Source organism: Pseudorca crassidens, chromosome 6 (assembly GCF_039906515.1).
Source record: "Pseudorca crassidens isolate mPseCra1 chromosome 6, mPseCra1.hap1, whole genome shotgun sequence".
Taxonomy (NCBI): Eukaryota; Metazoa; Chordata; class Mammalia; order Artiodactyla; family Delphinidae; genus Pseudorca; species Pseudorca crassidens.
In genome coordinates, this window is record NC_090301.1 from 63,784,667 (window position 1) to 63,799,570 (window position 14,904).

General features: G+C 39.0%; 1 protein-coding gene across 5 annotated transcripts in view; it reads left to right on the top strand.

Annotated features, from left to right (window-relative positions):
- The window catches only part of STK39 (serine/threonine kinase 39), a 485,881-nt gene that overhangs the window by 357,153 nt on the left and 113,824 nt on the right, over nt 1-14,904 (top strand). For all 5 annotated transcript variants that reach the window (XM_067741649.1, XM_067741650.1, XM_067741647.1 and 2 more), the window contains 4 exons: nt 3,370-3,492; nt 3,591-3,620; nt 11,983-12,045; nt 13,782-13,849. In XM_067741649.1, coding sequence (XP_067597750.1) covers nt 3,370-3,492; nt 3,591-3,620; nt 11,983-12,045; nt 13,782-13,849 — 284 coding nt within the window. The remainder of the gene's footprint in view (nt 1-3,369; nt 3,493-3,590; nt 3,621-11,982; nt 12,046-13,781; nt 13,850-14,904) is intronic.

Sequence of the window (14,904 nt, forward strand, 5' to 3'; positions counted from 1 at the left end):
ATTTCTTTAATGGATTTTCATAAAAATGCTGTTTCAAGGAAGAGAAGATAATATTACTTTCCTTTTTCAGAGGTATGGTATAAATAGAACTGCTCAATTGTGTTTTATTCCCAGTTTTGGGAATAAATGTTATTGCATGTAAAACTTGGTCTAACCTCGCTACTGCCAGCTCTGACCTGAGGAATTTGTGGGCTTATGAATAGCTCTAGCTGTCACTTGAGCTCATTTCTCTGAGAAGCACTGGGTTATTTTTTTAAATCGCCAACAGAGAAAAAATTTCATTTAACCACCTCTTGGCTTTACTCAGTGAGTGAGCCATTTAATAGAATAAGAGCGACGTAACAGGAATGCAGTCAGAGTTCTGAGGGTGGGTAACCTTCATGCTCATCACGGTAGGGGATGGGGGAGGTTAGAAGCTTTTACGCATCTTCTTTTGAAGCATCTATTTTGTAGATTATTCTTCAGTTCCTAAATAAAAACCCCATTTGTTTAAACTATATGAAACTTAGTTGCCTTGGCTCAAGACCTAAAAGCTTCCTGTCATCCCTACAAACTCCCCACAAGGATGTAATTTTGTAAAATTGCTTTCTGGTCTCTTCCGCAGAGGTCAATGTCGCATAAATACACTGTGAAACCTGGGTTTCACATTATGCTGCGAGTTTTTTCCTTTCCAATAAACGGAGACAACAGTCTTAAGGAATAAATTTGTATTCTTATTCTTGCTACGCTTACACCAGTATTTTATGCTACCTAGATTTTTGAGTGTTCGTTGTCTTAATTTCGACGTTTATTTGTTTAATCAATATTTACTACTTAAAGGCCCATCCCACCATTTCTTTCAATGCCTGAGGCTATAATCCTAGACATTTTGCTTTATCTTTCTCTCTTCCAGCAAATAAAACTAAGAGGAGGGACACAGTCAGGGTTATAAAATAAAATAGAAATAGAAGTTGGCCATTTTATTGTCTGTAGTTGGATCCCACTTGAAGAAACAAAACGGACAGCTTTTGTAAACATAGAGCGAGAGGAAAAAACATAAACTAAATTTTAGGGTGTGAAGCTGCCCTATCTCTTTTCAGAAAGAGAGATTTCCCTGCTGTGATCTTTTGAATGAGTACTTGAAGAATACTAATTCGTCAGCCGTGCTTGGGTTTTACAGTCTGAGTGAAGGTAGAGTTTTTTTCTGTTTATGATCCACAATTTTACTTTTCTTCTCACTTCTTAGTTAATATTAATAGTATGTTTTGTAGTAGATGTGGCTTTAAATGCTTTCTTGTAATGTAGTCATTATCAGATTTTCCTCCGTATTGCTCTCGTCATGATTAGTGTTGCTAAGAAAATAATTAATTTTACTGTATATGTCAACAGAAGATCTCTTCTGTATCCATTTCTTTGTAGCTTTAAAATGAGCAGTCTGTTCTAAAAACCCTGAAGTGCATTTCAGCGTCTTTTCTACAGTACCTTGCCAACATCTATAAGCATCATTAAAATCACTGTCATTAAATAGGTCTTTCCAATGACTCAAAATGCAAGTGGAAAAAGTATCTTATGCCAAGCACAGAAGGAGTTTTTACTAAGTGCTAAGTGTTTTGAAGGTGAATTAGTGGAGAAAAAAGCTTTTTAAAAAAAAATTGAGCACAACCGTTTGCAATTATGAATAAGAACCTTTTGCTTGTTTTTTAAGTTTCTACGTCGCAGCTCAAGACCAAGTGGTCAGGCTTACTTGTACAGGTTCCACATGGTAATGCCTTCAAATCAAACCCAGCCCCAGGTCTGCATTGTTTATGACTTCACATTGATCCAACATGTGTGAATGATTACTTTACACCTAAATCCTGTGGTATTTCCCTTGGAACTCATGAACTTCCTGTGGTGTAACTGGATAGTTTCTATTATGGAAAATAGTCTTTCTTCATGTCATACTCTTTCAAAGTCTTCACAGGACATTTTTAGACAGCTGGTTTTTCACAGTTACCATTCAGTGGCATAGGAAAACTTGCATTTGAATGGGAATCTGAAGGCTTTTTTTCTTGCCTTCATTTTGCTTTTACACCTGTGTGATATCTTGGGTCACTTGCTGGGCCTTCGTTCTCCCATCTGTAAAGTGAGGGGGTTTGACTAGGCAGTCTCCAAGGTCCCTTTCCACTTGCGGTTTCTCTGAATCAGTGGATCACTGGTTGTTATGTTCACGTCATGTTCGCTTGCTACATTGCTTTGTTTAACCACGTCTCAGACCATGTTTTGCTCTGTTTTTTAAATTGAAGTAGAGTTGATTTACAATGTGCCAGTCTCTGCTGTGTAGCAGAGTGACTCAGTTGTACACACATATGCATTCCTTTTTCATATTCTTTTCCATTATGGTTTATCACAGGATATTGAATATAGTTCCCTGTGCTATACAGTAGGACCTTGTTGTTTATCCATTCTAAATGTAACTGTTTGCATCTACCAACCCCAAACTCCCAGTCCCTCCCTCTCCCTCCCCCTCTTCCCCCACCTTGGCAACCACAACTCTGTCCTCTGTGGCTGTGAGTCATCTCAGTCCATTTTTTAAAGCAAATTACTTTGGTCAGAGGCTCATTATTCTCAGTCATCCGCTCCTTTGAAAAGTTTTGCCTTTTCAACCACAGAGACACGTGGAAAGCATTCCCCGTGGACCACATCTCTACCCTAGCTCAAAAAACTACGAAATAATGGCAGAAAATTGTTATCATCTGTTTAGTTCATCTGACACGGCTGCTGGTTATCTTGCTGTGTTCCTGGCAATCGTGAAAGGCGTGTTAAGAATAGCCTTGATGTTGTGTTGTTTTGCTCAAGTAGGTTGAGCAGAATCCTGGGAAAATAAGCATGACGTCAGGTTCTGAAAAAGAGCAAGGTGGTAACAGAGGATATTTGCGTTTTTGATATAGGTTGGAGATGGCTGATGCCCTAGACTAGTATGCTTCTGTAGGCTGCCTGAGTCCCTTGTCTTCCCTTAGTCCTCAGTTTCTCGCTTGCATGCATTTCCTTAAGCAGTTTTGAAACCTACCACGTGGACTTTCACGTGTAGTGATTCATACAGTGTTAACTGAAGCCAAAGTGAAAAATGGGCTTGATCCTTCATGGCTGACGTGTGTTGTACTCTTCCAAAATATTTTGTTCTACACAGAGTAAAACATTTCAAGAACTTAATATCTTTGGAAAGAGGATGAGTGTAGGAGTCTGGAGGCTGTGTAGTCTTTTGGGGTATTCACTGCTAGTTACCCCTGAATTCATAACCACTCAGGTTACTTTCAAGGTAAGCGTATGCTGTGTAACCCAAAGAGCTGCACCCGCAAACACAGGTTGTGTTCAGCTGGTGAAGAATTGGGTGGATTTGTTTTGGTCCAGGTGAGAAGAGTTCCGGGGTCAAGCGGTCACCTTCATAAAACCGAAGACGGTGACTGGGAGTGGAGTGACGACGAGATGGATGAAAAAAGTGAAGAAGGGAAAGCTGCGTTTTCGCAAGAAAAGGTAAAATGACATTGATGATGATTTTCTAACCTGTGTCAGTTTTATTTTTGTGTTTTTGGGGGCGTGTGTGTACTAATGAATATGTAATTGTTTTACAGTCACGAAGAGTAAAAGAAGAAAATCCAGAGGTGAGTGGTGGTTATTTATTTAGTTCTTTGCCTCGTCTCCCCCCCAGCCTCCTCCCACAAGTATCAGTCTGATCTCTTTGGGGAAGAACCTTCAAACTTTGTTCTCGTGGTATAGAAAAAAAAGAAAAGGCACATAGGCTTTGCGGGTCTTGATACTGTCTGAGTTACTTTGGAGCTGTGTATATTGGGGCAGATTACTCTCTGACCCTCAGTTTCCTCCTCTGTCCAATGGGGGTGATCACAATACTTATAAAATTGCTGTGAGGATTGATAAAATCACATACATGAAGCACTCAGTGGAGTTCTTAGCACAAATTAGTTACTCACTTCATCTTAATTCTTAGGATTACTGCCACTTAGAGAACATACTAGGCATACAGGAAAATGTCTCCTAGATTTTTAGTTTACCATAAAGCAAGATATTAACATGGTTAGGAACTCTAGGTTGAATTTGTTGGTTTTGATTTTTAAATCTCCCGGGTAACTTAGTAGGCAAGGAACAGTCTTTCATCAGCCTCCCTTTGAGAACTGGTCATCTTTTGATTAACTTTACTTCCTCCACTGGTTAATTATTCTAATGACTAATGATGACTGTAGTTCAAAGGACTTCCTCATTCTCCTAGAGGAAGTTTAAGCGTATTTAAATAGTTCCAAGTATTTTACAAATCTAGTATTTAATGTGTACTTTGATAAATTCTCTTTAAGAAAACAGAAGACTTCGGACTACAGATGATATCCATCCCAACTTTCTTTTTAAATTTCCTTTTAATTAAATGGAGTAAATCTTATCGTTCTGCTTTAAGTGGCAATAACCAGCTGTACCATCTAAGAAGAGAGCATCAGAGCTACAAGCCACTCTTCCCTCTGTCATTCTCCCCCACCCCGGCTCTGGTCTCTTTTCATTCTCATGCCTCCTTGATGGGCCTTTCCTAGGGATTTTTCAGTCTGCCTGCCTCCTACTGGTAACTCTCCTTCAGATCCTGTTTCCTCCTATATTTATCATATGAATTAATCTCTCTGTTTCGTACATCAAATATGAGCTTTGATCAAGAAGTTAGAAGGATGGTGGTGTGCTCCACAGTAGGACATGTTGGCTACACACATATCCTGCTGGATTTTTGTAATGATCTTAACCCATTATCATGAACTCTGCCATCTTCTTGCCCACTGTTTTATCTAGAGTGAAGTGCAGATCAAGGTTTTTCATCTATTTCTAAGAGTGACTCTAACTAAAAGTGTCAGTTCTCCTTAGAAATAGAACAAAATAACATGATTCAAGTAGCGTCATTGACTCAAAAATCATTCGTTATTGGTTCACTGCAGGACATTTTCGTTGGAAGATACTCACTGGAATTCTGCCTTACTAGTATAGGCTGATGGGTGTAGGTCTTTCCTCATGAGGATTTGTTAAGTTTATTTTGAGAATATCTTACTCTGTACTCGTTGCAATTGCTCTGATAACTGATCTGTTATTTGGATAATAGCAGTATCTTTCTGGCAAACGTATTTTCTTCGTAGACAGGAAAAAGAGTAGTGTATAGCATGCTGTCAGTTGTTCATCAAACATCCCTGTCAACCTTCTTAAGTGGAATTTGAAAGTCTTAGGCACCTTACTGTATCTAGACTCGCTTGATTTCCCAGTGGCATATGTCTGTTCCCATACTGGCTTATAATTAAGGAAGCATATAGATAAGCTTCTTATTTCTGTGGAAGGATATATTAGTTTGAATGTAAACACTCCCCCCAAACTTTAGGAATCACCAGCTCTCTCTGCTATTACACAGCTTCCCACGCCATTTTATTGTTTTTGTCTTTTGGGGGGTATTTTTCGCAAGGCTGGCGTTTCAGCATCCTGAGCTGTGTTCAGAATCTCTTCAGTGTTGGTTCCTGTGTCCTTTCAGCTTTTGATTAAAGTAGCCCCCTGATTTAGCAGTCACACCAAGTCACTTTTTGGATGTGAAGCAAAAAATATTTTAATCTATTATACAGGGAATTAAAATGGTTGAATATGTAAATATTCAACAAACATAAAGCATATAAATTATATAAACATAAATTATATATATATAAATAAATATATATAAAATATAAATTATATATATAAAATGTGTGTACTGTGTGCACTGTTTTAGTAGATGTTGGGGATACATCAGTGAGAAAAACAGAGTGCAATCCCTGTCCTTGTGGGGCTTCCATTCCAATGGGAGTAGATAAACGATATCCAATAGCCTTCATAAGTAAGTAAGTTATGTGGTTTGTTACAATGGAATAGGAGTAATGGAAAAAAATAGAATAGGGTAGAGGGTGAGGTAGTATGGTAGGGGTTTATAATTTTAAACGGGTTAGTCTGGATAGGCCTTACTGAGAGGCACATAAAGACTTGTAAAAGGGCCTCCCTGGTGGCGCGGTGGTTGAGAGTCCGCCTGCCGATGCAGGGGACATGGGTTCGTGCCCTGGTCCGGGAAGATCCCATATGAGCCATGGCCGCTGAGCCTGCGCGTCCGGAGCCTGTGCTCCGCAATGGGAGAGGCCACAACAGTGAGAGGCCTGCGTACAGCAAAAAAAAAAAAAAAAAGAAAAGACTTGTAAAAAGGTATGGGAGAATTAAATAGAAATAACTCTGAAGGACCACTTTTATCCTGCTACCATTCTTACCCCTGTGACTGTCCTATCTTTCCAGAGGTTATAAGTTTGCAATGTTTTCTTCCAGACCTTTCCTGCTCGTTCACATACAAATATGTACATAAGAAGTCTAGCATATCATTTAAAAAATATAAATGAGATTATAAAAACTATAAAATTTTGCATCTTGCCTTATATCTTGGAAATCTTTCCACAGTAGTCGCTCTAGATCTACCTCTTTATTTTTAACTGCTGAGGAGTATTACCTGTCAAAATGGTTTATTTAACCATTTCTTTCTTCTTGAGCATTTAGGTTGATCTTGCAAACTGTATTCCATTAACATTTTTTGTGTACGCACTTTGAGGGGCGCACATATAAATAAAGCATAGGTACATAGAACTGTGATTTACAGAATCTGCTGATTTGGGATTTTTATAGCTGTTATCAAAAGCTGTATCATGTTAAATATCTTATTGTATTTGTCAGTTATACCTCAAAGCTGGGAAAAAAGGCTGTATACAGTCTCAGACAGTGTACCTTATACCTTTAAACATCTTTTAAAGGGAAAAGATGTACTAAATGGCACATTGAAATGCCAGTGTGTTTACTTCGTAATAAGCTTTTCAGTAATATGTGTCATTGAAATTGCAGTTGAGATATTTACTTGACTATAAGCCACTAGGTGACTGGGGATAGTATTTTTTTCATGTCCGTGTTCCCTTAGCATCTAGTAGACATGCTATGTGTATTTGTTGGTGACATGGAAACCTATGCACTGAGAATCAGACTCTAAACAAGTGCCTGAATAGGTCTGTCATATTTATAAGTAGGTAAGAAGTGGGGGAAGGGTCAGAAGACGTTTTATAATCAAGCTGAAGTTCAGAAAAAGTAGTCTTAGTAGTTCCACACTTAAGAGTGAGATGCTGCAATAAAGAAGGGGCATTTTAGAAATGCTTATTTTGTAAGGGGCTATTTGGCTTCCTGGAAGTATAGGCAGAATGTCCAGGTATTACAGCACTAGTTGGAGAAGACTGAGAAGGCAAGGGTGGGGTATTTGCCAGAGGGACCTTGGGTAGATGTGCCTGGTACAGGACCGTATTTGGAGATGAGAAATTCCAGTGTAAAACGTAAAGTTCCAGAGTTACACCACTTGTCTAATGAGATTCGTAGCCAAACTTAGTGAGAAATTGGTCCTAGTGTGTTCTTAACCTGGTTTTTAAGAAATAGCCTTGCAAAGTATTTGTCACCTACTAGTAATTATTAGTTTGTAATAAGTAAATAATTCATGCTAATTTCATTTATTTAGTATCTTATTCCACTTGGATGGTGGAAGCCAGTGGAGACTAAAGGTTAATAATATAACAATAATAAAGAAGTTAGTTAATTGGACAAATGTTTAATCTGGGTCTGATTCCCATGGAGCTGCGTTAGGCACTGTGGCATTGTGGGAATTATACAAAAGCACAGAAGAGGGCCTTCTCTCCAGAAGCTGCTCATCTCTTTGGGGGTAGGGCTCGGGAGTGGTATTTGCAAGGACAAATACCAAATAAGTGGTATTTCTTAGGTAGGGTTTCCTAGTTGATACAACATCCTAGCTTATATAAAACCTTTCAACTATTATCTCATTATTGATTTTTTTTTTTGCTTTATAAAAAATTTTCATTGTTGTGGTTTGATCTTCTTTTTTTTTTTTTGCGGTATGCGGGCCTCTCACTGTTGTGGCCTCTCCCGTTGCGGAACACAGGCTCCAGACGTGCAGGCTCAGCGGCCATGGCTCATGGGCCCTGATCTTCTTTTTGACCAGTGATTTTGGAATCCTTTTGTCAGTCTCCAAAATAATCAGTACACGTCTTATAATTCTTTAAGCAATTTTTATACCTTAATTTTTTATATAAAAGTAAAACTGACTTTATTTTTTATTCGTTTTAAATTTATTTATTTATGGCTGCATTGGGTCTTCGATGCTGCGTGCGGACTTTCTCTAGTTGCAGCGAGCAGGGGCTACTCTTTGTTGCGGTGCGTGGGCTTCTCATTGAGGTGTCTTCTCTTGTTGCAGATCACAGGCTATAGGTGCGTGGGCTTCAGCAGTTGTGGCTCGTGCTCAGTAGTTGTGGCTCGCGGGCTCTAGAGCGCAGGCTCAGTAGTTGTGACGCACGGGCTCAGTTGCTGCCTGGCATGTGGGAAGTTCCCGGACCAGGGCTCGAACCTGTGTCCCCTTCATTGGCAGGCAGATTCTTAACCACTGCACCACCAGGGAAGCCCTGACTTTATGTTTCAATTCACAGTTTCTTTTGGTTTCATTTAAGTGAGGAGGACATTTTCCAAGGCTTCTGTTAAGGAACCACTCGGTTTATAGTAGCCCTTCTGTTAGGGGTCATGAAAACATGGTTTGCAATCCTGGCTCCACATCAGAAAAACCAAAGGCTTTAAAAATGCGGATCCCTAGACCCAGCAAATCAAATTGTGATTTGGTGGTTTGGGGTGATGTCCAAGGCAACTCTGATTTTTAAAAAATCTGTTCATGTGATTCTGATATGTGACTAGGATGAAGGACCCACTGACTAGGAAAACCGCACTAGTCGCTCTGAATCCAAAAGCCCAGACTGGAATCCAGGAAGATTGAGTGCTGCAAATACCTGAAGATTTGTTTTAAATATCTGCCTATCAGAAGTCTAAAAAAAAAAACCGCAAACAAAAAAACAAAACGACTAAGACATTTCAGAAATTCCTTGGAAAAGTTGTCCTTATTTAATCAAGTGTAATGGTGCCAGGTGGGAAGGTTTGATGACAGAAGCCCTGTAGGGCCCATGACAGGTATATTGAAGAATTTTGTTGTAGGTCTAGGCTAGGTTAATTGTTTCCCAACTCTGATATTTTGTTCTGAGGAGAAAATCCTTTTGGTGTGGATTTAGGTTGAGTGAATTTTACCAGAGCTTAGACACAGTGTGAAAGCTAAATTCATTGCTTATGTTACTCAGTGCTATTGCTGGATGATTGTTAAAACTGCCTTTAGCTTTTTGAAATTATTTCTGAAGACATTGTGTTTTCCAGATGCCTGTCAGCTCTCATGTTGTCTTATACCCATTTGTAGTTGGAGGCAAGATTGGATTTCTCCCTCCAAATTGATTGTACCGGATCACAGACGGCTTTTGTTTGATGCTTTTATGATGTCACTTTCTAAAAGGTGTTCTTATTACAGGTGACTGGCTTTCCAACTAGTTGTTGTTAAACTTAGAATCTCCTGTAATTCTGAAAATAAACCTTTTGTTTTGGAGTAATTTTAGGTTTACAGAAAATTTGCAAAGATAGTGTACTCTGTAGGGTTCCCGTACATTCTTCATCCATGCTCTTTTACCGTTAATTTCTTTCGTAGCCCTGACGTGTTTGTCACAACTAAAAACCATCAGTGCTCCATTACTATCTGCTACATCTCAGATTGTATTTGTATTTCATTAGTTTGTCCACTAACATCCTTTTTCTGTCCCAGGATCTAATCCAGGATAACACAGTGCATTTAGCTGCAGTATTTTTAAAAACAGAAAATGAGAAGATTAGATAGAGCACTATGAAAAATTAGAAAGTGGATGTTGTCCCTTTTTTGTCTCGATTCCAAGGTGCTTTCCTCTTTCACTCAGTCCCAGAGGCCTGTCTCCAGGGCCGTGTCCAACATTAATCTGTTATTCTTCTCTTCCCCTGCTATCAAAACACCCATTCTCTCAAGTATCCTTCTTAATAGCAAACTGTTTAAAATTTTAAAAAATTCCAATAGACAAATTTATATTATACTGTTAATGAATGACAGCTGCTTAATGTGTTAGGCTTCTTGTAAGTTTTTACATTTAAAAATTCATGCCCAGAAGTCATGCCCTAAACTGGTAGAATGGGGTCCATAATGGTGAAATTTGGCAGACTACAGTTGGTTGTCAGGGAAGATGTTTTGTGCAGGGAACCTCCCTCTCCAGCACTCCTGTGCATCTCTGCACATTTCCTGCCCCAGTGGGAGCTGGAGACTGGTTTCTTCATCACGTGCAGGGTTACACCTACACAGTGAGGTTGCACGGTAATAGCTCTCTGTGCCCCTAACTGTCCGGGAGTAAGGGACAGGGCATGAGATGGGCCTCCCCAGGGGAAAGAGAAGTTGTCACCTCTGGTAAATGCCATTAGGAATTTTCCATATTACAAACCTTCTTTGACTAAAGGTAGGATATTCTGTAGGTGATGTGATGTGGCTTTTGGTAGTATCTCAAACCTTAATTAAGAATGAACTTATGAACAAAACGGAAACAGACTTACAGACATAGAAAACATATTTACGGTTACCAAAGGGGAAAGGGGGGGTATAAATGAGGAGTTCGGGATTAGCAGATACACACTACTATATATAAAATAGGTAAACAACATGTAGCACAGGGAACTATATTCAATATCCTGTAATAAACCATAATGGAAAAGAATATAAAAAAAATATATATGTATAACTGACTCACTTTGCTGTACACCAGAAACTAACACAACATTGTAAATCAACTATACTTCAATAAAAAAGAAAAAGAAAAAAAATTTAAGTTTAAAAAAAAAAAAGGTTGTGGAATCAGTCTGAAAAATTCTTTACAAGAGATCATTTGGGATAGACCAAGGCCCTCTGGCTGGTTAATGAACACAGGTTGTTTGTTCTTCTAACATAGTCATTTCCCCCCAACATTTTAATATGAAAAACTTCCAAAATATTGCAACATTAAAAACATTTTATAGTGAACATCCACCCAGCAGTCACCTGGATTCTGCCATTACTATACTTCATCTCATGCACAGCCATCTATTCATCTGTCGGTCTGTCTTTGTTTTTGGATGCAGTTCAAAGGAAACTGCAGACGTGGGTATACTTCCCCTTGTTTCTTCATTACTAACAGAGTTATTTTCGCGGAAGCAGAGAGAGTAAGAATTTTACGCTCTTAAACTTTAGAAAACTCTTGCCACAAAGAATTTCTGATGACTTCTGATAATTTTAGAATCGATAGTAAGTTTAGGGAATAATATATATTTTTCATTCTTTGTCAATGTTGTTTCTCTTTTCGTTTGCCTTTCAAGTTTTGTTCCAGGGCAGAGTTCACAAAAGTAGGGATTGAGGCAGAAATATTTTGGGTATCACATGAGGGTCAGGTTTCCAGCTTGGAGAGAAAAATATAACCTATTACTCTAGCTTTTCTTTTGGGGAAAATGTGTTTTAAAAATCCAGCTACCCTTACATATTTTTGAAATCCAGTGCTGTGAATAAATTGTTCAAAGTAATGATTAAAGGGGCAGGTTGTGCTAATCCTAACATCCTTTTATTAGGGGCCCTTAACTTGCGATGAAGTTGTGTGACAAGAAAAAAATGGTCGTTGGGCATCTTTTTGTTATCAGGTTTAAAATATCAAATAGTCCCTGCCTTTTCACTTTAGCTTGGTGGTTCTCTAAAAGCTTAAGGATCACCTGGGGCACTTATTAAAGATACAGATTCTCTTCTGTCTCCATGAAATTCTGAATCATAGGCTGGATGGTGCCCCGGAATCTTTAACGTGTGTCGTAGGTGATCCCAATGCAAGTAGTCAAAGGACCACACTCTGGGAAATGGTGCTTTAAAATTACTTAAATTATTTAAGATTTTTGTCTCTGATAACTGAGACTTACTGTAACCACACTGAGCTTAACGTCTTATTTTGGTGTTCTTACGTGCTGTAACGGTGGCTCTGTTAACAGATCGCAGTGAACGCCAGCAGCATACCCAAGCAGATACAGTCCCTGTCTGTGCAGGACCCTCAGGTACGTTTCTCTGCCTGTCATTTACGTTGTAGACAGATTTTCTTTTAACAAAACCTGACATTTTAGAAAGATAGACAATATCAGGGTGGTGCTTCCAAAGCAGGGGCTTGTAAACACTTTTTTAATAAGTATGGAGAAAAGAGGACTGTAACTATTGACTGTGATTTTCAGGGCCTCCAACCTTTAAATGATAGGTTCAAGAGCAAGAATTGATTACCAGACTGCTTTTGAAATTGCTGGTACTGTGTGAAGTGAGAAAAGGAAAGAAAATGACTCACCATTCTGCTAGATTCCAGCCACAAAACATTATAATTAATTGATACTTTTCTTTTTTGCTCCTGGTTGGATTTCTAAACTGTTTTTATAATTCTTTTATCACTGAATTTTATGGGCCAATTTATCTCTACAACTCGCCTTGTAAAAATAATAGTCCAGTGACTGTGAATGAATTCATATTAAAAGTTATACGACAGAACACGTGTGCCACGAGTTGTGTCGGGTGCTGATGAAGGATGCTGAGCTATCCAGGGCAGGGCCTGTGGACATAGAACCAGAGTGCAGGCCCCCGTTCTGGTTTTGCTGTGTAATTAATAGGCAAGCCCTTCAGCTCTCAAAGTGGTTATACTTTCAAGTATTACCAGCCGGAGGATCACATCTTCCCTCCAAAGCTGCATATTCCATTTAAATTTATTTCTGTTCTACCTGATGTGTATTTTATGAAACAGCTGTATGCAGAGGAGAGAGAGTGATGGGATTTCATGATTGCAGGTTAGACATCTAGTCCTTGACCCTTATCTTTTATACCTGAGGAAGCAAAGATTTGCAGAGGTGAAGTGGCTCAGCCGAGGTTGCACAACTGCTTAGAGGCAGAGCCTTTACATTGTATTGGGCAACTCAGTAAAACACCTTGAAGTAAACTGTAGGGATTGGTTGAATGATAAAAGGAAAGGTAGGGATAACAACAGGTCACAAGGCAAAGAGTAAAGGAAACGGGAAAAGGGATAAGGATACCTAGTAGTAAGTAACATGGTATAGTTTGACTCATTTTCATACACATTATTTTGTTCTCCCAGGAAACTTTTGAGGCAGGTATTATCCCCGTTTTGTAAATGAGAAAACGAGTCCGGAGAATGACTCGCCCACAGTCGCATAGCTGGTCAGCGGCAGAGCCAAGTCTTGACCTAAAATCCGTTATTTTTCTACTCCAGTAGGAATGTCTCATGTCCAGGAATTGGTAGGAGTAGGGAGAGGCTGTGTAGCAGAGGCAGTCATAACTGATGATCTGTGTTCAAGGAAATAGACTCTAGGGGAGAAAGGCGAGAAAGGTAAACTGTGGCGTCACCTACTAGGTTCCTCCATCCTCTGCATCATGAGGTTTAAAGTGCGCAACCTTTGTGCATCACCCAGGCCCAGTCGGTACAGTCCACGGCTCGGGTTGCAAGGTTCCCCTCTAGATGGCTTTCCTTTGGACTTAACTGCTGCTTATACCAGTTGTTCCTAGGGCCCGTCCTCCTACTGAGGCTTTCTGTATGAAACATTTGAATCCACAGTTGTGATGGGAAGTAGACACCATTCTAGTGTTCACACAGAGGTCTTATGTGGACAAATAAGACCTGCATGTGTAAAGAGCTAGATTTGAAATTTCCAGGAAGAAAGGGCTCTATGAGTCAAGGGCTATCATGATTTTATGCATGTATTTCCCGAGTTTATAACAGTTTGCTGTTTTGTTTTTAAAGGGCTTACTCAATGCTAGTGAAGACTACAGAGAAGCTTCTTGTGCCGTGAACCTAGTTTTAAGATTAAGGTAAATAATATTGTTTATTTTGCATCACTTTCCCTACGTATAGTACAATATTCTGATCTCCTTCCTTAGCTTTTCATAATATTAGCATAAAGTAAAATTGTTACCTTGTTTGATCTCCCCAAATAGCCTGTAGGTGCTGTATTCCCAGGACTAATTGCTCTCTTCTAGTTGCTTCCCCAAGAAGAATAAGAAAGAAAAGCACCATGTGAGTGTATTCGCAGGCTCAGTGTACCCTTCATTAAGTTTTTTTTTCCTTGCCTTTTCTTCCTTGAGTTTTTCTTTCTCTTTTTTTTCTTTTCTTTTTTTACGTTAGATCACAGTAAGAGATTTTTAATGAGTTTCTTTCTCACTTCAGCAGTCAGTCTCTGACAGAAATAAACCATGCTTGTACGACAAGTTGCCTGTTCAGAACATTCTTCAGTGACAGGTTTGATCAGCCACTGTGGAGAAATGATAGATATATTATGAAAGAACCCTTAGTCTTCCAGGAAATGGATACAAATATGGTGCCTGACAGTCTAGTCTTTGTATCTAGTGAATGAAAGCTTTCTATTTCAAGGATTTTTAAAAATAAGGTCAATTGAATGTGCATTCTTTGTTAAGAATTTGGAATCTCAAGACAAAAGAAATTTGCTTGAACTTAATTGTAAATAGCTGAACTTACCAGGTCAATCACTGTCACATTTTTTAAAAAAGATTTCTATTGGAGTAGTTGCTTTACAATGTTGTGTTAGTTTCTACTGTACAGCAAAGTGAATCAGCTATACGTATACATATATCCCCTCTTTTTTGGATTTCCTTCCCATTTAGGTCACCACAGAGCACTGAGTAGAGTTCCCTGTCACGTTTTTGAAGGCATTTTAAAATATGTTCTCCTTTGACAATTAAACAACTAGAACACATGGCTAATGGGCCGTTTTCAGAGCCATGGCTATATAAGGTGGATTCATTTTCAAGGTTAGTTTCCAGCCCTCTGAATTATCATAATCTGTCAGGGTAGATTATCTTCGCCATAATCACCCCTTCCTCCTGATGGTCATTCACAATCTGCAGTG